The 21,084-nt window shown below is 42.1% G+C and overlaps 2 protein-coding genes across 10 annotated transcripts; both read left to right on the top strand.

Annotated features, from left to right (window-relative positions):
* The first annotated feature begins 9,433 nt into the window (after positions 1-9,433).
* Positions 9,434-12,986, top strand: LOC107386490 (mannose-P-dolichol utilization defect 1 protein). Its single transcript, XM_015960912.3, has 7 exons — positions 9,434-9,591; positions 9,800-9,865; positions 10,146-10,278; positions 10,460-10,545; positions 11,053-11,168; positions 11,246-11,356; positions 11,446-12,986. Exons 1-7 carry the CDS (start codon positions 9,498-9,500, stop codon positions 11,563-11,565), a joined length of 726 nt encoding a protein of 241 aa, XP_015816398.3. The 5' UTR covers positions 9,434-9,497; the 3' UTR covers positions 11,566-12,986.
* A 1,564-nt stretch (positions 12,987-14,550) lies between these two features.
* Positions 14,551-20,548, top strand: LOC139072216 (spectrin alpha chain, non-erythrocytic 1-like). Of its 9 annotated transcripts, none has more exons than XM_070555697.1 (10): positions 14,551-15,056; positions 16,261-16,671; positions 16,756-16,860; positions 16,945-17,049; positions 17,125-17,157; positions 17,230-18,318; positions 18,399-18,710; positions 18,805-19,011; positions 19,094-19,912; positions 20,461-20,548. In XM_070555697.1, the coding sequence occupies exons 7-9, from the start codon at positions 18,503-18,505 to the stop codon at positions 19,156-19,158; spliced, it is 480 nt and encodes a 159-aa protein (XP_070411798.1). In that variant the 5' UTR covers positions 14,551-15,056; positions 16,261-16,671; positions 16,756-16,860; positions 16,945-17,049; positions 17,125-17,157; positions 17,230-18,318; positions 18,399-18,502; the 3' UTR covers positions 19,159-19,912; positions 20,461-20,548. The 9 variants fall into 9 exon arrangements, with proteins under 9 accessions (XP_070411798.1, XP_070411803.1, XP_070411799.1 ...); XM_070555702.1 differs by having other exon boundaries at positions 16,261-16,383; positions 16,537-16,671; positions 19,094-20,543; XM_070555698.1 differs by having other exon boundaries at positions 16,261-16,383; positions 16,454-16,671; positions 19,094-20,543.
* Positions 20,549-21,084: the final 536 nt, after the last annotated feature.

Below are 21,084 nucleotides of genomic sequence, written 5' to 3'. Positions count from 1 at the left end.
TGCACAGAGAAAGGGTCTGGGAACTCTCCTATTCTAATAACTCCGACCCCTGAGAATTCTAACCGAGCCTATCAGCGCTGAGTAGCGTACGTCACACACCTTAACGCCGAGTTTGTCATAAACATGGCGACTGAAGCAGAGTTCGCTGCAGCTCTTTCCTCTGTTCTAAATGACTTGGACACGTCTTTAAAACAACAAGTAGAAGCGCTAAAAGCCTGATTAGGGCTGCTGTTGAGAACCAGCAGCAGGAGAGCCAAATGGATCGGGCCTCTGCTTAGAATTAAGGGTCAAAAATATGGCAGATGGGAATTTCTTTTAAAGATTCTGTTTATTTACCGTATTACATTTTATCACTTATAACTTTATTTACCTTATACGAGAATGTTACCTATATCTTTACAATTGTATTGTTTTTTTCTACCCTGAAGTTTAGATTTTATAGCTTTTTATTTTTCATTTATTCAGCTTAAAATTTTTATTCAATTTTGCTTCTTCCTTATTTTTGCTCTTGTTTTATCTTATCAACCAAAAAATATAAAAGAACAAAATCCCCAAAACACATGGATTTTAATACTCTTATTTTTGTTTAACTTATTTTGTTGCCTTCTGACTGATTTTACTATTTTAAAACGTTTGATTCATTCAACGTGTTGCCTAAAATGAAAACATTGTCTTCTGAAAGCTATTTTTAAATTAATAGCATAAAATGGTTAATAAATATGTCGAAAGAGCCTTGCTATCACAAAATGAATGAGAGTGTAATATAATGAAAATACATTTGTTACAGTGACTGTTAATGCATTTCTAATAAAAGCAAAAGCTATGTTTCATCTCAAACTTAGTAAAAGAAAGAAACTCCGCAATCTTCTCCCTCAGCTTTAAAACTAATATTTCATCAGGAAAATAAAAGTAACTAATCACTACACATGTTAAAACAGTTCATTTTGCATTGAGCCCATTTTCTTTTTTCTATTTGCACAGAAAAACTCTTTATCGAGCATTCTAATAATACACTGTGTTGGTTAGAAACATGAAAACTGAAACCAACTAAAACTTTCCAGCATGCGGGTGTCTTTTCACACCTCTACTCCACATGCAATCATGCTTCCTGTTAAATAAAACTCATGATAACAAAACAGTAGAATGGGGTAAAGTGAGCTAGGCAGTTTAGATGTTACACAACATTCAGCACCTGTTTGTTGCAGGTTCCACAGATGCAGCCAAAGAGGCCGTTGATGACCTCCTGAGCGGCACAGAGCAGGGCCTGCAGAACGCTGGCTACCGCCAGACTGATGAACAGTCCTATGTTGAACTGGACAACTTCTTTTGGTTCTTTGCACTGAGTCCATGTGGCATGGTTAGTCACGTAACTCAGGTCGCTGTGAAATCAGAATCACTTAAACATGAATATCTCAATAGCTGTTTGCTGTGACGGTAGCTCATATAAAGGATAGCAGTTAACTTTTTAAGATTGCCAACCATCAATAAAAAACACAAAAAGAAGCATTTTTCTATTTTCTTGGCATTGTAGCAGAGCCTGGAAGTAAAATGAAAAGAGAAATGTCTTTGGAGGTGAAGCAAAAAGCTAAAACCAGAGTGAAGTCAGCACTGCCTACACTAGTTTGAGGGTGCTAAAGGAGGCTAGAAAAATATGGACTGATGGTGACCTGGATTTGTTGCTACTGGACTTTTAAAGTGGGAGTCAAGGCATGGGTAGAAACTTATTTCATCCACACTTCCTGTTAGGAAATCACTTCTGAAAGAGGCGGCACCTGGCGGACTGAGAAAGCAGCACTGAGGATTTCTTGTTAACCGCAATCATAAGATGTTGGCAATTGGAGCTGCTTGCCTCCTTAAAAAAATGCCCTCCTCCCCATTTTTCAAGGAGGCAAGTGGCTCAGAACGCCAACGTGTCATGTCGACAGGTGAGGAGTTGAGCCAGGTGGAGGTGCAGCTCCCTCACCTGGAGACCAGTGCAGTGCAGACGTAGTAATTTGCTGACACAACACATTCTCATTCCCAAAGCGTCGAAAACTGTCGCTGGGTGACCAAGTGTTTGCCTGAACATCAGTTTCCGACACCCGGGATAAAACGCACATTTTACTGACATTTAACCTCTAACCTATTTAACCTTCCCCTCACCCCCATCCTTAACCCTGTTGCTCATTCTAAACTTCCCATTAACTGTGTTGGAGTGGGATGTTACAACTAGGAACAAACTTTTGCATGCGCAAGAGGGTTACGGTTAGGATAAATTAGAAGTTTTTAACCTGAAGATGGAGATACAATTAACGTTTTGGGCTGAAATATTAAATTTAAAGTAAGTTGCACTAAACTGCCACACTACTGATTATTAGACAGTCATCTATACATGTTATCAGCAAAAATAAGTTAATTCAGGTGTTACTTGCACTTGAAGTAATACTATTTTTGTCCAACAGTGTGGATCTTCATACTTTGTGGCTTTTTTTTAGTATCAGTTAACTCGTGTGTGTAACGATTTAATTTACATATTATTTAATGAACCATAAGATGTGAGATTCTATAGGAAATATGAAATCAGTCTTATGGATCTTTGGATAATTTAAACAAGAAGATTGGAACTTTTTATTGCAGGGATTATGTAACCACTTCGTATTAACTCAGAGACAAAAGAAAGAGAGTCAAGTTTTTAAAGTTTAAAGATTTATTACTAAACAAATTAAAACTAGACTAACTTTAAACACTAAACACATGGTGTAACTAAGGTGAAATAAGACTGAGGATGGTGTAGTGTGAAATGTTGTTCAGAACCAGCAAATCCGGAGAAACGATTAGTTCTGATGGGAGTGAAGATGATGTTTCATGCTAAGCTTGGTTTGGAGATTTATAACACACATTAAGACACCATCTGTCGGTCTACGTACCCTTGGCGGAAGTCCCCGTCAGATCAGGAATGTTGAGGTCCAGCTTGACCTCCTCTGGCACCGAAGCCGGTAGAAAAGCAGCGGATGCTGACCAGACCAGTCTTGAGATACTTCCAGGTCACGACAGTTTATTGGCATCTAACAAGTGTCCTTTGGAGTGAGAAAGTTCATTTGCTGATTAAGTCCAAGGCTGTCCAGGCAGGATGAGAAGTCTTTGGTAAGGGGAAGATCGCTGTTGTCCACGTGTATGTTAAAATCTCCAAGCACTATTACATTAGATGAGAGTGTAGATAAATGAGTGAGCAGTACTGAGACTTCTGACAGAAATTCTTTGTGAGGTTTAGGGGGGTGGTAGACTAATCCAATGATAGTAGGGGCAGGTCCATTAAGTTTAAAAACCAAATACTTAAAGGACTTAAAATCAGAGACAGACACTGGCAAAACTTTCCAATTCTTGCGATAGATTATCGCGAGACCTCCCCCGCGAGAACTGCATGGTTTGGTGAGATAAACAATCCCGGGAGGAGTAGTGTCGTTGAGTTGGGAGACATCAGCTGGCTGCTGCCAAGTTTTTCTAAGGCACATGAAGTCAGTTCCACGGTCCTTGATGAGATTGTGAATGAAATGAGATCATGAATGAAATGACCTTTTCCAGTGAGAGAGCGGATGTTGAGAAGGCCGAAGTTGACGGTTGTGCTGTCACATCGATGAGCGTTAGCTGTCCTAGCAAGGCTGGCTAACGAGGAGTATGAATGGAGGTATGAATTCCTGTGAAGATGACGGTGAGTGGTGGACCAGAAGGAATTGACTGAAGTGGATTTGTGGTAGTAGAAGTTCCTGCGTGAGCCGCGGTGGACGTATCTCAGATGGAGAAGATGAGAGATGTCCGAGTCGAGGTGCAGTGAAGCCGGTGGAGATCCAGGCTGGTGGCGAATCCTGAGGAGCTCAGCAGCTGTGTACTGGAAGAGACCAGCAGCAGGTCGGTGGAAGATGAATGATAAAATCCAGATGAGTGCAGACCACACTTGAATACCGTTGGTCCACATAACGGAGGTTAGGATTGATATTGACATCTACAGTCAGTCAACAATCCGATAATGCCAGTCTAACATAGACAATCAAAGTTTACCGGTGAGTAGCGGAAGCCAAACGCGCCAGCGTTCACTCAACCATAAGTCAAGTCCAAGTTGATGTTACTTGGGTTGTGAATTGTAGCCTCCGTAAATGGTCTGTTTTTCAATCTACAGGTCACCTCTTCAGTATCGGTCATTGGAGACATAAGGTTAATGTAATTGCAGACACATAGATATTTTCTTACCCACAAATCAAGAGCATCCTGTATCTCAAGAAGGCATGTGTTCTGAGGTTGTCTTGGTAATATCCCTTAACATGACACGCACCGATTGGCCACACAAACCATCCATCCATCCGTCCATCCATCCATCCATCCATTGTCTGAACCCACATTGACCACATAGGGTCACGGGGGGACTGGTGTCTATCTCCAGCGGTCAATGGCCAATCAGGTGGGGTACACCCTGGACAGAGTGCCAGTACATCGCAGGGCAACACACAAATCATAATATGAGAATATTAAAACAGAATCACTCTGGTGATTCAGCAGTCGCATTCCATCTTCTCATCATCCAGCATCAGTTCTAGAGAAAGAGCTCTGGAACGACCGCCCAGAGAGACACTCTTTTACCCTGAACAATTTTGGCAAGCTGCCAAAACCTTGCTAAAAGCTGCCTACTGCTGACACAGTTAAACGGTTCCTGCAGAACAAAGCTTATATTGTTCCGACTCCTTAAGAGTCCTCCGTCTAGACGCCGGAGAGTCGGGTGCTACGGGTATTCTACAGCCCTCGGTGCCTAGAGGTCATCCGACCTCCCTGACCTTCGGATCCACGAAGAGGGTCTCCAAGAAAGGGTGAAGTAGACACACAGATAGCGTCTGATGCCTTTTTGATAATAATCAACCCCATAGCTTAATGCAAACCAAATTCTTTTCACCCAGAACTCCAGCTTTGCTAGATATGAAAGTTCGCATGCTCATAGGCACCATACATCACATTCCATCCACCTAGATCCATCCACTCACAGTAATATTAGTTAACTTGTCATGTTTTTAATCATTTGGAAAATAAATTCTTACTTTTATAAACCTGTCTCTTTCCTTGAATCAAAACGAAGTGTTTACAATCCCTGAATAAACAAAGAATCCTAGAATCTTCTGTTTAAACATCCAAAGACCAAGCAGGTTGATATTCTATATTTATATAGAGTACCACAGCTTATTGGTCATGAGTAAAGGTAATATATCAAGCTCTTAAAGCACTAAATTTACCACTCCCACAGAATGAATAAACTGATTTCAGATAATTAAGTAAACAATTTCATTGCTTTAGCTCAGCACCTATTATTAAAAGGCTTATACCATTTCCCTTCATCAGTGAAGCAAAGAGGGCCAGAAGACAAGCCGACCAGCGATACAATGAAACTGTACACGGCTCCCGCCACACCCACAGCAGCAAATACGATGGAGAAGAACATCTGCCACATTCAAACAGGAATAAATCAGAAACATTTGATCAGGATCTAAAACAAACTTTTAAACCATCAAGTTTAGGAATTTAAAAAAAAGCTTCATTTCCTTTTTGACTAAGAATAATTTGTCTGATTTCAATGTAAAAGCTGCAAATCCTGCAAACTACATTCTACAGCAAACAGAGTGGCCAGTACAAATAGATAACCTTATTACAAGAGGATCTTCACACAGGCACTCACTGGTTTTTATATTAACTGGGTTTATGATCTCTGCATCAAAAAGGAAGCACATATTGTGCAACGATGATGCAGCGTAACACAGCAAATTATATTCTGCTTCCACCCTGAGCCTAATTTACCTGTTTTAATGTAGTTTAACTGGTAATAAGACATACTTGACGCTCCAGCCTGGAAAGAACAGTAGAGCGTTGCAGAGGATGGACATAAGCACCAGTGGGTACAGACTTATGGCAATGCAGAGGGAGCATTTTCCAGTGCACATGTCATCAGAGTAAAGAGTGACCAACTAATGTAAAACATCCTTGTTCTGTAACTTTTGCATGTTTATTCTGTGTTTTACTTCTGAATGCATTTTTAAGTTCTTTTTAAACACAGCAAAGTTTTTTTTTTACCTTGCTTACAGTTTCGATCAGTCCTGCGATCTTCATCAGAGCTAGCCGCTAATCTTCTGTAATGGGTACCTCAGATAGTTCCTGTTTTTTTTTCTTTGTTTCCTTCAAAGCCCTAGCAGGAACATGAATAAATACCAAGATTTCTTGAAGAGTATTTTGGTGGTGGAAAAACAGAAGTTGTTAAAAGGACTTATTATTAAAATTACTTTAAGAACAGATGCACAGTGGCTCAGTTGGCAGCACTACTGCCTCTCAACATGGGTGCAGGTTTGAATCCCGGCTGTGGCTTTCAGAGTAAAGAGTGAAAACACACTCGTTCTGTAATTTGTAGCTCAGGTAGTTCCTGTTTTTTTCCTCTCTCTCCTTGAGAAGTCCTTGCATGTATAAAAAACATTTTTAATGAGTGTTTTGGTGGCAGAAAGCTGTAATTGCTAGAATGACTCGTTTATAAAAGAGCAAGTTACCACCAAATAAACCTATTTTGCTGATAAACTGTATAAATGAGTGTTTAATAGTGCTGTAGATGTGTGTAGTCAGCATTTTGGTATTTTAGTGCATCATATTAGAAATATAAATATTCTGCCCAGGGTGGCTGTCAGTCACTGCCTCTTCATGCTTTTTTTTAAAACCGGAAGTGTGGATGGAGTAAAACTGGGGCCAGGAGATGACCCACACTTCAAGAACGGTTGTATGGTGGCCCAGTTGGTTGCATTGAGCCTCACGGCAAGAAGGTTGCAGATTCAAATCCCAGCTGTGGACTTTCTGCGTGGAGTTTTGGTACAAGGGCTTTGTCCAACAGATCAAAAATATGCATGCTAGGTCAACATGTCTTAATATTCCCTAAATGAGAGTATGTATGTGACTGGTTGTTTGTCCCTGTGATGGAGTGGAAACTGGTCCAGAGTGTCTCCTGCCTCTTGCCTAACAAATGCTGGAGTAAGGCACCATCTCCCCGTGACCATACTGAGAAATACGCAGATATTGCAAAAGTATCCAAGAAATTATTTGAGCTCAAATAAAGAAGCGGATCCTGTCTGCACTCAAGAGCTTATTAGTTACCCTAAAGGGGACATTTTATCCAAAAATCACCCTTTGCGTTCCATTGAGCTGCCATGTGGGTCTTTTTTTGCCTCTTTAAACACTCCAAACAATAAAAATATGGCCGCCTGTTTTTTGTCAGCATTCGATTTTAGGAATTACATGCCTCAAACCACCTTACAGTGGTGGATCTAGGATTTTTCTGAGCATGGGACCATCAAGGGGCCACAATATTTATAGAGTAAAAGTATTAAGCCTGGGGTACACAGGAAAGACTGATGCCCTGCACCACGTCACACCTGCGCCTTCATTTTTAAAAACTACACAGGCAGCACAACGCCACATCCCAAAAGCGTTGGTCCGCACAGAGGTGCTGAAGATAGGCGCCAGTTCTGTTTCAAGTGCCATGGCGCGGCTGTTTACAACATTGTGAAGTACTTTACAACAGACGTTACGACGTTGAAAGGCTCTAGGGCACTAACCCAACCGCCAAAATATGGACGAGGAGCTTCTAAATGCTACTTCTTTACAGTATTTATGACTTTGAAGCACTATTAATCCTAAAATATTCTAATAAATAGCGGATTTACTGGATTAGTCTCACAAAACACAACAGCAAGTCTGACCACATATAAACAAAAGAATCACTTTCCGCTTCCTGTTCTCAAGTCCCGTGTGATGTTGTGACTATCACGCGATTTTCCAAGAAGTGTTCAGCGGCATAGCGAGTCCTATGTGACCATTTGACTTCTCAAAGCCGCGGCGCTTCCATTGCACAGCGCATCTGTCTTCTGTGTGCCATAGGCTTTAGTCCAACATCCTTACACACCACCTCAAGTTTTAAATAAAGAATTTTACATGCATTTTTACTGCATGCAAATGCAAAATACAAACACATACATCTTTTGAGAAATGTCAGCATTGGATATCAAAGCTTCTCAGCTAATAGAAGCCTGAGCATGGGATGGTGGCGGCGAGGCCAGCTCCAGCTTCATTTTGAAATGGCTTATTCTGGAAGGTACTGAAAATGTCTAGTATTAAACAGCTGAAATCACTTTTTGTGAGAGGGGCGTTTTGCAAACAACTTCATGAACATGTTTGGTTTGAACTATTGTAACTTTAGAAAAAACAAGTCATAACATGCCCTCTTTAACAAGTAAAATTACTGTGCTTTAAAATAATCCTGAAAATAGTAAAATACCATCATCACTAACAAGTGAAGGATCGCATTACTCAAAAAATTTAAAAATCTCTAATCTTATTTGAGAGGCCACGACTATTTTATACTTACATCATAGAAAAAAGAGCCAAGCATCTTGTTTGTGCATCAAAGAACCAGGCATTTGTTCCTGTTAGACCACACCGTGTTCAGAATGACAATAATATGCATGCTACAGATTTTATGTGAGGAGAAAACGTGTCCTGGTCAGTGTGATCACTGAGGTTAACTGTTGAGTCAAAGTAGTCACGGTTTCATGTTGCTCCCATTAAAATGTACATGCTGCCACGTTACCAGTTTGTGCCTGTTTTTGTGCCCCCTGTGAGCAGTGGCGGTTTTACCATTAGTCATATAGGTCAGCAGCCACCTGGGGCCCCCTCATTTTGGGGGGCCCCAAGCCCAGACCGCTGGCACTCCTTCTGTTAATGCTGCAATGGACTATTCCTTTAAGAGGCTGATGCACAAACAGGAAGCGATTGGTAGTAATTCCACTTCAATCCAGTTGGTGGCAGTAATGCACTAAATTGTTGTTTGCCAAGTGCCATAAGACCATAAATAAGAAGAAGAGAAAGCAGAAAAAGAAGAAGAGGCGGGAGCATTCATAACAAACACGAAGCAGTAGTCAAAACATTAAGCATGAAATGGAGTTATCCCAGTAGCTCCAATAAGAGAAAGAAGCAGCTTGCTTTAAAAAAGCGTTTATCTTCACTTGTAAAAGTGGCATTGTTTTTCAATGTAAACATCAAAAGGAAGCAGAAGAGGAAAGACAATGGAAAATGTTTAAAGAGAGGAAAACATAGACCAAAATGGAAAAAAAAATAAACAACAAAGGCAAAAGCACAGGCGCACTGACAGGAAGAAGAAAGCAGAGCAAATGTTGAAAGCACTCAAAGGGAGAGAAAGACAGGAAAAAGAGAAGGACTAATAGAAAGGGAAAATAGCTCATGGCAGAAGGGTAGAGTTTTGCAAATCCAGTTAAAGGTAAGATTGTCAAAAATTTTGTGTAAGGGGGCCCGATGTCTGTGTTCGCCTTGGGCCCCCAAATTGCTAAATCCGCCACTGCCTGTGAGTATTTTATTTGGGAACCTTTGGACCACTCCCATACCCCACCACCCCCACTCCGGGTGAGCGGATCTGAGGCTCCAGCTGACCCACCATGGACACGTTTCCCGTTTTTAAAGACTTCCTGGTTGGGTTTTTAATGCCAGAAAAATGCTACGAGGAGTTTTTCGTCCACCTTCACTTGCACGGTGAGAACTGCGGTAGTGTAAGACGATCGTCCAGATGTGCAAGAGAAAAACAGGAGGAGGGGTGGAGTTTGCGCAGGTTTTAGCGCACAAACATAAAATAGAAAATAGATCTCCGCGCTTATTTTTACACCCCTTTATAAAGTCATGACTCAGCATAATTTCCTGCTTGTGTCGTCCGATACATTGGTGTTTTTAATTTGTTTTACAGCCCCGTGTCTGAAGTTCGTTCTGAATAAAGTTCTCGGGTTTTGGATCATTCTGGACACGTTTCTGGGTAAGACCTGGAAAACCAAACTAACACAGTAAACAACCCGCTTAGTAGGTTTCCTGATCAAAGTCAGCAAATCAACCCATTCTACTTTTACATGATCTAGTCAGCGCAGGTAAACAAGCAGGATGTTGATCCAGCTGTGTGCAGAAAGTCAGGATTTAGGAGGGAGTTTATAAATTATTATCATGCAGCTTGACCTGGTTAGTAATAGCATCTAAATCATCTGTAAATCATTTATTCTTCCTTGCATATTTTATATTTTCTCTGCATCATCATCTTGCAGCGCAGCTGCCTCAACTGCTGAAGATACTGTGGAGGAGAAGTTCAGAGGGTCTGAGTCTGAGCTCTTTCCTGCTGCAGCTTTATGCTTTCTCCTGTCCTGCTGTCTATGCCGTGGCCAACAAATTTCCATTCTTGTAAGCAAATTAGTGATAAACAAGTCAAAGATTTATTTTTCTTCCATTTTTGGAAGCAGTGAAATGAAAAGCTGCAAAGTGGGAGGCAGGCCTTTGCTGTAATTCCTGGTGGCCATCCATCCCCTAAATACCATCTTCAAAGACTGACTTGTTTTCTGTCTGTGTTTGTGACCTCCATCAGTGCCTGGGCTGACAGGCTCCTCACGCTGCCTCAGACAGCAGCAATCGTCTTCCTCATCCTGCACTATCGTGGTGAAACCCTCAGAGGTCAGCAGCTGCAAGCTTTACAGAAACATAATTTTTGAGTTGATTTGTTCGCAGGTGAACGTTTTAAATTCTCCACTACAATGTAAATAAAGAGCACCTATTGGTGCAATTTGCTGATATTTGCACTGATCATGCTTGTCACACACTGATGCAACTCAGCAATTGTGTGTACGTATTTTAAAATGTTGTGTGAGGAATTAAAAAAATAGCATAACTTTTACATTTGTGTTGTGTGTATTGTGAAAGTAAGTCTTGCTTTTAATTTAATTGATTTGTTTTTCTTATTTTCAGATTATTATTATTATTGTTTCAGTCAATTTCAGTCACAGATGTTTTATTATAAAAATGTAACTTTAAATTATAATTCCACACATAAATCAAATGTCTGTAATATAAATAATAATTAATAAATGTACTAAAGTGTTTTCATGCAGCACTGATAACTGTTGCTTATCTGTGTGTGGAGTTTTAAACACGTCGGTCTGAAACTTTGTGTGTTTCTGTCAGGTTTGCTGCTCCTGCTGGGTTTTGCTGGGGTGATGTTCCTCCTGGCTTCATATGCAGCTGCAGCTGTTGTCTCTCTAATGGAGGCCTCCTCTGTTGCAGCTTTGATAACAAGCAAGGTGAAAGATCAGCATCTCACGTTGCGTGAAAAAGTCTGGTTTGTGACCACTTTGGGAATGTCTCATTGTGTTTCCAGGTTATTCAAGCTGCAACAAACTACCACAACGGCCACACAGGTCACCTGTCCACCGTGTCCCTCTTCCTGATGTGGATGGGCTCTCTGGGTGTTGCTGCTGTTTCTCTACAGGTTTGCAGACAGAAACAACAAAACCCAAAGCTGCCTGTTTTAAGCTATTCAGTTACGTATTTATTGACTTTGAAACTTTTTTCTTCTAGAATGATGGATCTCTTGTTGGTCTGTCTCACGTACTGTCCTCATGTCTCAGCTCTGTCCTGCTATACCAGGTCCTCTTCTACACCAGCGGCATGACCACCGATGCAAAGAAGAGGGATTAGCTAAGATTAGCATATTGTTTATTAGAAATTTTTACATTGTTATGTTCTACTGTTAAAATGTGACTCAACTGTGTGTAAAAAAAAGGGGTCATGTGACTTGTTTCTGATGGGATGAGAAATGTAGTCAGTATTATAACGTGCTGTTCTCTAGTGGTTCAAGGAAGAACTACATTATCCTCACTGTTAGCAGTTTGGTGTATTGTAAGAGTTTTTAACATCACACACACACACACACACACACACACACACACACACACACACACACACACACACACACACACACACACACACCACTGTCTCAGAAGTGAAAATAAAAGTGAGTCTGTTACATTTAAGAATTTGAATAACAGCTGGCTAGACATTTATTAGCTTTAATATTTGAGATTGAAGAATAAGAAAATATATTTTTAAGCAGTGTAAGATAAAAATCATAAAATGCTTCAAATGATCAATAAAATGCGTTAGAGATTGAAGTTCGAGAGAAGGAAAACATTGATCAGGACAAAATTAAAGTAACACAGAGCAGTTTCCTGCTCCTTGGCCTTACTGGTTGAAAGTGGAATTACAACTGTTGTAGCTAGACAATGAGCTAACACTAACATGAGCCAAGACTTACTAAATAAGCCACAAATAAAAAAAATCCACACTGTTGGACAAAAAAAATTACTTACAATCCAACAGCAACAAAGCTAGGTCACAATCAGCCCATGATTTCATAGCCTTTTTCAGCTTGCCAAAACTAGTGCAGGCCACGCCGATGTTTACTCTGGTTTTAGCTCTTTACTTCACCTCCAAGGACATTACTCTCTTACCTTTACTTCCAGGCTCCGCATGATGCCAACAGAAAAACAAACTTATATTTATGTTTCTTGTGCTTTTGATTAGCGATAGCAAACTGAGCTAAGTGCACAGAAAATAGCTAACAGCCGTAATGCAGGTATAAGAGTGCCCCCTAGAGCGCCTAGCCACTCCCTAAAACTGTTAAGTGCAATATCTGGCCTGTAGAGGGCTGCAGAGTGGTGTCAAATATGAAACTGGTCCCATGTCTAACCCCATAATCACTGAAATCAATGTTAAAACTCTATCTTAAAGTGTAAAAACTATTTGGTGTTACTTTAAACTGAGACCACCCAGATAATCTGAAACCGAGTCATAATCCAACTCAGGGCTGGTAAAATTCTACAGTTTTTGTTCCATAACCCTCAGGATCATTAAACAAATGCAGCGAGAGACCTGCTCAATCATTTTAACAACCCAACCATGTATTGCTGTCATGTCATCAGAACGACCGTGTGGCCACCTGATCACATTTTTGCACAGATTTGGCCTTTTAAAGGCATGTGGTCTTAAACTTTTGATCAGCTTTAAACTGCCTGTTTCAATTGAAATGTTGTTTTTAATAAATTGCTTTTTGGTCTCTCTCCTATTTCTTTCTTTTGTATATAATCCTCTATGTGTCGGTTTGTTCTACATCACATGTACCATGAGGATATTTAAGTATTTTACAACAGTTTGCAAAATGTAAAAGACACTCAGATCCAAAGTAAACAAAAAAATTTTGATTAAAAAGGCATTAGAAGTGAATTTTGTTCTTGTGATTGCATCAAATACAGTAAAAAATAAATGTTAGTAATACATAGCAAAGCATAGAATAAATGCACCATCATAAAAGTGTTATGGTGGTAGCAGCGAGCAGGGGCGGCAGCCGGGAGAGGAGTGGATTGCTGAAGCCGAACCGAATTCGTGGAGCGATTGCATAAAATTGTATAATTTTAAATAATTTATTTGCATTGAACTGCTGCACATTTGAACACCCAAGAAAATCAGGATTAATCTTTGGTACAGAAGCCTTAGTTTCCAATTAGAGGTCAAAGGTTTCCTGAAGTTCTTGACCAGGTGTGCACCCACTGCAGGGATTTTGCCCCACTCCTCCTCACAGATCTCCTCTAGATCTGTCAGGTTTTGGAGCTCTCGCTGAGCAACACAGAGTTACATCAGATATAGGCCATTTACCATTTCTACATTCCTTTGAACCTGTGGTGCCAGCTCGCTTCATGTCATTGACCAGCTCTTCCCCTGTAGTTCTGGGCTGGTTCCTCACCTCTTAATCATCAGTGATACCCCACCAGGTGAGATCTTGCATGGAGCCCCATCTGAAGGAGACTGACAATCGTATTTAGCGTCTTCCATTTTATAACAATTGCACCAACAGTTGACCTATATTTTCACCATGCTGCTTCACAATTGGCCCCTAGCTCTTTCCAGCCTTGTGGAGGTCCACATTTTTGTCTCTGGTGTCTTTTGACAGCTCGCTGGTCATGCCCAAGGTGGAAGCTGGAGTCTGACTGACTATGGGGTGGACAGGTGACTTAACAAGCTCAGACAGGTGCAACAACTATAAATTATTACAAGAAGTGAAGATGGACCTTTTAAAGGCAGAGTAACAGGTCTTTGAGATCAGAATTCTTGCTGATTACCAGATGTTCAAATACTTATGTGCAGCAGTGCAACACAAAAAAATTATTTCAAAATCAGTGGGATTTCCTGAAAACATTTTTATGCTTTCTTAGTGAGAACACATCTACATTTCAAACCCCTCCATGATTTTTAAGCGAGAGAACTTGCAGAATTGCGGACTTGTGTTCTTCACTTTAAATTATGACAACAATGTGCAGAAAAAGCACTTTAAAAACTTAAAGGTCAACTTCATTAAAAAAAACTATTTTTAATGATTCCTGATCATTTTCCACGCAGGCTGAACATGAAAATGTTCTCCTACACTAATCTCCTGCATTCGCTTCTGATAGAAAATAGATGGTGAAACACTAGGATTAGAAAATCCTCACACTGTGATGTCACACTGTGAATTTGCATTCATGGCCTCGCCCACCTTAGCTCGTGCACGCCCACAGGAAAGCTTTTTTCAAATTTTTACTGCTAGGAGAGAGCGCGAAGAGTGTGTTGGTGACAAGCCCCCACAATGCCGCTCAGAAAATGGTCCCAACCCGGAAGTAAGAAAAATTGCAGTTCCACCCTCATCCGCTGGGGGCTGGTACCAGAAGCGAGCAAATCCTCATTGACTCCCATGTTAAAAATGCCATTTTCACAGCAGAAATAAACATGTTTACAGCCTGGTTCAAAAAATGTTTTTTTGTCTAAATTATCTAGTTTATACTCATGACAACTCTGAGGAGGGTGAATTTTTTTCTCACTCTTCTGTTTAAGTGTATTGAAAGCCTAAAATTCTGTATAATTAATGAGCATCCGACACACGTGACCGCCGCCTCAGACCCACGTGACCACAGAGCTAGCTCCGTGGAAAGGCCTCAGTACAGCCTCGGTCTCTCCTGGAAACTGTGTCGGGATTTTGAGTCTCTGTGCTTGTGAATTCTGTTTTGGATAATATTGGTGCAATTGTTGGACAAAATGACTTGCTGTGGTATTAATTGCACTAATAGAGCGTCCAAGGAGTCTCCACTTCATTTTTTTCGGTAAGTTAAAATCTATATTTGTATTTTATGTCACTGCTGCCTTTAAACTAGCTGAGTTTACCGAAGTAGCTAGCTAACTATCAGTTTAACATGTAGCATGTACTGTTTAACCATGAAATTTAAATGTAAAATACGGTAAAATAATTAATAGGGCATATTTAAATGGGTAATAGGGTAAAACCCAGTGCATTTAAGATAAAAATGGGTTGAAATATGACGGGGCGCGCCGCTTGGGGGGACACTTCTGTGCTCTATTCTTTCATCCGGTAATCCCCAGCGGTCAGGCCGGGCTGGCTGATCGATGCGGCGCCTCGCTGCTGCGGGCTGACCGCTCGTGGAACTCGGAGACAGATCTGACCGGAGAAATACTGCAGCTCGTTGAGAAGTCTATAGGGCATACAGCGTTTCCCTTAAATCCCACTGCCACGCCGACAAGATCCCAAGTTTCTTTGTTTTTGTTGGCGCTGTTTACCGAAGAAGCAGCGGGAATACCAGCAACTTTCATCAGACTCGTAAAGTTAGTTTTTGCAGGGGACCCCCTGTATTTTACTGCTCCCTCCTGCAGTCTTCCCCTATTAAAATTTAAAATGTGTAACTTCATGTATTGTGATGAATGACTAATATTCATGTTAACTAAAACGTTAGGTATTTAGGGGGAAAAAACAAAATAATAAACATTATACAGATGTCAAATAAATCAAACTGTAATTAAACTATATATTTTCAAAGTCTTGATTCTGGATAAAATCCAACAACATATGCTTTATAAATAAACACTACGCATGGCTTTTACACACACACACACACACACACACACGTTACATTGTGATTTCTTAGTAAATATTCTATTTGGCGAGAGATAAACTTTATTGTATTTATCCTAGTGAATCTATAATTAAACGGGTAAACTAGCAGTAGTACATCCAACATCAAAGAAAGTAAAATGTTATTATCAGGAGAGGGAGAATGATTAAGTGGTTAGCAGCAGTGTGCTAGACGATGGCCCCCTCCATGAGGCCACCACAGCTCAGCAGAACATCATTGTAGCTTCTTCTGGGGAGAAAAACACTTACAGAAAAAATAAAGTTAACAGCTGAAATAGCAGGAAATAATACAGTTAAAGAGCAGATTGTAGAAGAAAGAAACCCCTGGGTTAAACTGGTCTGTCTACTGCATAATGCTGAACTCTAACATGTGTCCTCAGGGAAGGACCTGATTGGTGTCCAGAACCTGCTGAAGAAGCACGAGGCTCTGCAGGCTGAGATCACAGGTCATGAACCTCGCATCAAGGCTGTCACCCAGAAAGGAGAGACCATAATGGAGGAAGGTAGAGCAGGTCTGGTCCTGACATGTTTCTGAGGTGTCTGCAGGTTCTGGCTCACTTTGTTTGGGTCCAGGTCACTTCGCTGGTTCAGAACCCTCGGCCCGTCAGAACATTCTTATCCACCACGTTCTAACACCAGACCTGTTAACCCAACAGCAACAAGTGGCTCCAACTGACGATGAGACCGGGAAGGAGCTGGTTCTGGCTCTGTACGACTACCAGGAGAAGAGTCCTGGAGAGGTCACCATGAAGAAGGGCGACATCCTCACGCTGCTCAACAGCACCAACAAGGTTCGTGTGCCCTTCACAGCCGAGGAACGACCTCCAGCTCAGAGCGAACATCTCCACACCTGCTTTGTGTTTGTGTGACTTTAGGTTGTTTTACTTGAACTCGCGTCTTTAGCTGAATGAGGATGGAGAGACGGGTCGGACCTGGAGCAGGTCGAGGTCTTGCAGAAGAAGTTTGACGACTTCCAGAAGGTCGGACTTTTCCTCCTCTCCGTCTTCCAGCAGCAGCTGTCAGATCAGCTCAGGTGATAATCAGCAGGTGCTTTTGTCCTGCAGGACCTGAAGGCCAACGAGTCCCGCCTGAGGGACATCAACAAGGTGGCATCTGAACTGGAGTCAGAAGGTCTGATGGCTGAGGAGGCTCCTATGGTTCAGGCTCAGGTGAGCGTCACCTGTCTGCAGCAGCTGGTCCCTCTCACTTCCTGGTTTGTTAACTCTGCTCGTCTCTGTTTGTAGCAACAAGAACATCTGGGTTCTGCTCCTGGAAAGGTGCGTGTTGTCCTCCGCCTCCACCAGAACCAGACGTGGTGTTTTTGTTACCACTCATTTGTTTGTTTACAGGATGAAGCCGACTCTAACCCCGGCTTTCCACAGGAGTCGTCAGCAGCACGTTACTGCAGCAGCACGTCATAGCTGCTGATAGGAACCGCTGTGGTCAACAGAACCTTTTCCACCGGTGCCGTCAGCAGCGCGAGTCGGCCACGTCTCAGGAGCAGCATGTCGCGGCCCTTACGCGCCGGTTCTATTTTCTACGCGCGACGCCTCTGAAACGGGTCAAGTTCGACATTTTTGGGGAAGGAAAGACAGGAAATCGGACGCGGAAATTGAGAGAAGCTACCGAGATTTTCAGAATAAAGAACGTACTGCCTTCCGGTTGCTTTACTTTTAAAAAAGGTTACTAACTGAGTGGTCCCGTGAGAAGTTTTCACCTAGCTAGCGGTCTCCTTTGTTTTTCAGGTCCGTATTGGCGATTATAAAACGGACAGAACATAAAACACAAACCATGTTGTAATTTTCTCCTGCTTGTTGTTGTGTTTACTGACGAAGTCACTCGAGTGACTTCGTGCTCGGTCGGTGACAGCTGCTCCCCTGCTGCTTCGCGTCTCGTGGGAAGGGCCAAGCAGCAGCTTACGCGAGCAAGACGTGCTGCTGCAGTAACGTGCTGCTGACGGCTCCCGTGGAAACCCGGGGTAACACGGCATCACCCTAGAAGGTGAGTTCATTCAGCTGATCAGAGGTCACCTCTGATGGCCGCAGTCACGGCCGACCGTGCTGAAATCACACAGGAATTCAGGTGACCCGGCAGGCACCAGGTGCTGGTGAAAGTGGGGACATGTCAGCTGGTTGCCATGGCTACAGTTATCTTTATGCATCTGTATGACTGCTGACTGGTGTGTGTTTCCTGTGACCTTTGACCTCAGACCGTACGGTTGGGCATTCAGACGACGGCTAACTTTAATTCCATCAAGGTAAGAGGAAGCTCTTCCCTTCCTGTCTGAGCGATCCGTCTCCAGGTTTCCTCGTCCGGCGTCCAGCCCGCTGGCGTCCACCTTCATCTCACTGGGTTTGGTTTCTCTCCAGGAGCTGAACAACCGCTGGCGCTCGCTGCAACATGCTGGGCAGCGCCCATGAGGTGTAGCGCTTCCACAGGTACCCCGCACACTTATGCGCCGCTTACGGGTCAGTAGAGTTTGGACCCACACTCAGACGGAGTTCTGATGTCTTCTCAGAGACGCTGATGAGACCAAAGAGTGGATCGAGGAGAAGAACCAGGCCCTGAACACAGACAACTACGGCCACCACCTGGCCAGCGTTCAGGCTCTGCAGCGTGAACATGAAGGCTTTGAGCGTGACCTGGCAGCTCTGGGTGATAAGGTCCGCTTTCCTGATCGGTACCAGGACCCGAGTTGTCTCTGGAGACACGTTCTTCATGGTTCTGGTGACTCCACCCCAGCCGTTCCTGATCAGCGATCAGCGGGGTGCTTTCCTATTTAAGGTGGATGGAGGACAAAATTTGACGCCAGAAGATTGCCTCAGTTTTGGTAGTAACCAGCCACTCGTGTTACCTCTAGTGTTCCTAGGATTAATGTTATTTCGTAGTGTTTTTGCTCTTATATTGGATTTACCATTCTTCAGGATTCCTGTCGACCTCATTGGATACTGACCTCTACTCCAGGATTTGGATATTCAACACACGGACCTTATCACCACCCTCCATAACCCACCTCTCATCTCACCCGTTGCCCCATCCACCAGGACGCCCCGCTTCTCTCCACCTCTGCTCCCTCTCCTGCGCTTCCTCTCTACCTCTCTCTCCTCCAGCCAACACATACACCCACCACAGTAAGTCTGCTGAACACCTCTGCCTGCCTACAATGGATTTTGAAACCAGAACCTAAGCTCACCTGTGTTCTCCCTCCTCCAGATGCTGAGCTGTTTTTGCAGTTCCAACCACAGACTTATCTGTGCACCTTAAGTTCCTCCTTATAAATAAATCATTTTTTCCATCAGTTTTTGGTCAGTGTTGTATTCTGCATGTCTTGGGTTAAGTACCTTCCTCCAAACATGACACTCCTCCTCAAAGAGCAAATCTGTTCAGCACATTCTGACAGACAGACCACCGTTCTTCTGTCATGATGCTGTACAGGACATTTTTAGAGTTTTTCTTTTTAAATATAAATAGGATTACATTTAAATAGCAATACTTTCACATTATCATTTTCCCACACTTCTGTATAACTGTATTTTGTTGATTTTCAATAAAGAATGACAAACTATTTAAGTTTGGATTTGTTGCACACAAATATATATCTGTAAAAAATATCTACAAAGCTAATGTATACATAACAAGTATGATTGGGTTTTGCAATACGGCACTCAAGTTTATTTTAGTAAGATTTTCAAACCAAGTAAAGTTAGTAAAGAACACATTTCTATTGTCTGCTAAGAAACTGTTGGGATTTAAAATGGGCCTGTTGTACAAATAACTTGTAAATGATTATTCCTCACTTTTGTCTTAACCAAAGAAATTCCAGTAATTGAGCAAAAACATTTATTTTTAACACTACATTTTATAAAACAGGGCGCAAAGTGTCGGCACATGTATGTATGTCGATGGTCCGCCCCAACCGAACCAGGAGACACAGACGTCAGGGAGGCCAAGGTTGTCTCTGCAGCTCTCTGGGCACCACGCCTCACTCAGCTGTCTCCAATGATCCAAATGGCTATGGAGAAAAAATAACAGGTTTGTCATAATTGTTTAAAGTACAAAACCATACATGAAGTGGTGAGACAGGTATGTGGAACTTGCTGCTTGTGTAGCTGATGTTGGAGACACACAGGCTGCCATGGTGACATTTAAACAGATCTAACAAAAAAATGAAAATTAAAAACTCCCAGACCTCATGTCATATTTACTAATCAGCTATGGCTGATTTATTGTTTGGATCACAGTGAGTTACACTAATTCTAATATATTTTTATTTCTATTATACATACATACTTTTTAACTGTTATTTTCACGACTGTTATCAGGCTCTCTTGTTCTGGTTCTGATGATAATTCCGTGTCTTCCAGTAAGTTATCTTGTGCTTACTTCATCTGTAGAATGTCTCTTTACTTTTGGTAAATTGTACTGAGTCCAGAATAAAGACTAGTTGGCTGTACAAGATACAAACAAGTATAACATTTTGGAAATATATGAAATGTATTTACGCTGCTAATTTAGCTCGAATACTAATAACTGCAATATTTTCCGGACTATAACTCGCACTTTTTTACATTTTCTGGCAGGTCCTGCTACTTATACTCCGGAGCGACTTATATAACAAAATATGTAGGCTACACCACGCTGCTGCGGGCCGACTCCGACCCGCCCAAGAATGAGTTACCCTGTCCCGCTGGGAGCGTTTCAAACACCGCCAGCATCTGTTAGAGCCTGTGGCGGGGTGCTGAGGGCCGGCTCCAGCCCAGGAATGAGCTGTCTTCGCCGGCCGGGAGGGTTTGAAACACCGCCATCCTCTCCTCTGCTGGCTGTTGTTCATTCTGTTATGGTTACCGGTGCTTGTGTTGCAATGTGAAACGCTTGGTCTCAGATTTTGTAAGAAGGATAATAAAATGTCCCCCCAAAATACGACTTAAATATATTTTCCTCTTATTCATGATACATTTAATGGCTGGTGCGACTCAGGAGTGATAGCGCCGAAAAAAACTGTACTGAAAACTTGCTCAAAGCAAAATGTTTTCATTACGGAAATAAATTATAAACTTACCGATTTAAAACTTTTTTAATACAGGTACTTCTCACAAACAGGCGCAGAAAACCTCCACCTAAACTCCGTGTGAGGTTCAGGTCGATGGGTGTTCCAGTTAGCTCCGGTTGGGTTGAAGCTAGGTGGCTACATCCGTTAGCTCGGC

This window comes from Nothobranchius furzeri, chromosome 10 (assembly GCF_043380555.1).
Source record: "Nothobranchius furzeri strain GRZ-AD chromosome 10, NfurGRZ-RIMD1, whole genome shotgun sequence".
NCBI classification, from domain to species: domain Eukaryota; kingdom Metazoa; phylum Chordata; class Actinopteri; order Cyprinodontiformes; family Nothobranchiidae; genus Nothobranchius; species Nothobranchius furzeri.
This window is presented reverse-complemented; position numbering and strand designations above follow the sequence as displayed.

Excerpts from the sequence above, each read along its gene's own strand:
- LOC107386490 (XM_015960912.3), top strand. The coding sequence starts at position 9,498 with ATGGACACGTTTCCCGTTTTTAAAGACTTCCTGGTTGGGTTTTTAATG. Across the intron at positions 10,279-10,459 it reads GCCAACAAATTTCCATTCTT|TGCCTGGGCTGACAGGCTCC; the intron begins GTAAGCAAATTA and ends GACCTCCATCAG. Across the intron at positions 11,169-11,245 it reads CAGCTTTGATAACAAGCAAG|GTTATTCAAGCTGCAACAAA; the intron begins GTGAAAGATCAG and ends TTGTGTTTCCAG.
- LOC139072216 (XM_070555697.1), top strand. The coding sequence starts at position 18,503 with ATGAAGGCTTTGAGCGTGACCTGGCAGCTCTGGGTGATAAGGTCCGCT. Across the intron at positions 18,711-18,804 it reads AGAAGATTGCCTCAGTTTTG|GATTCCTGTCGACCTCATTG; the intron begins GTAGTAACCAGC and ends ACCATTCTTCAG. Across the intron at positions 19,012-19,093 it reads CAACACATACACCCACCACA|ATGCTGAGCTGTTTTTGCAG; the intron begins GTAAGTCTGCTG and ends TCCCTCCTCCAG.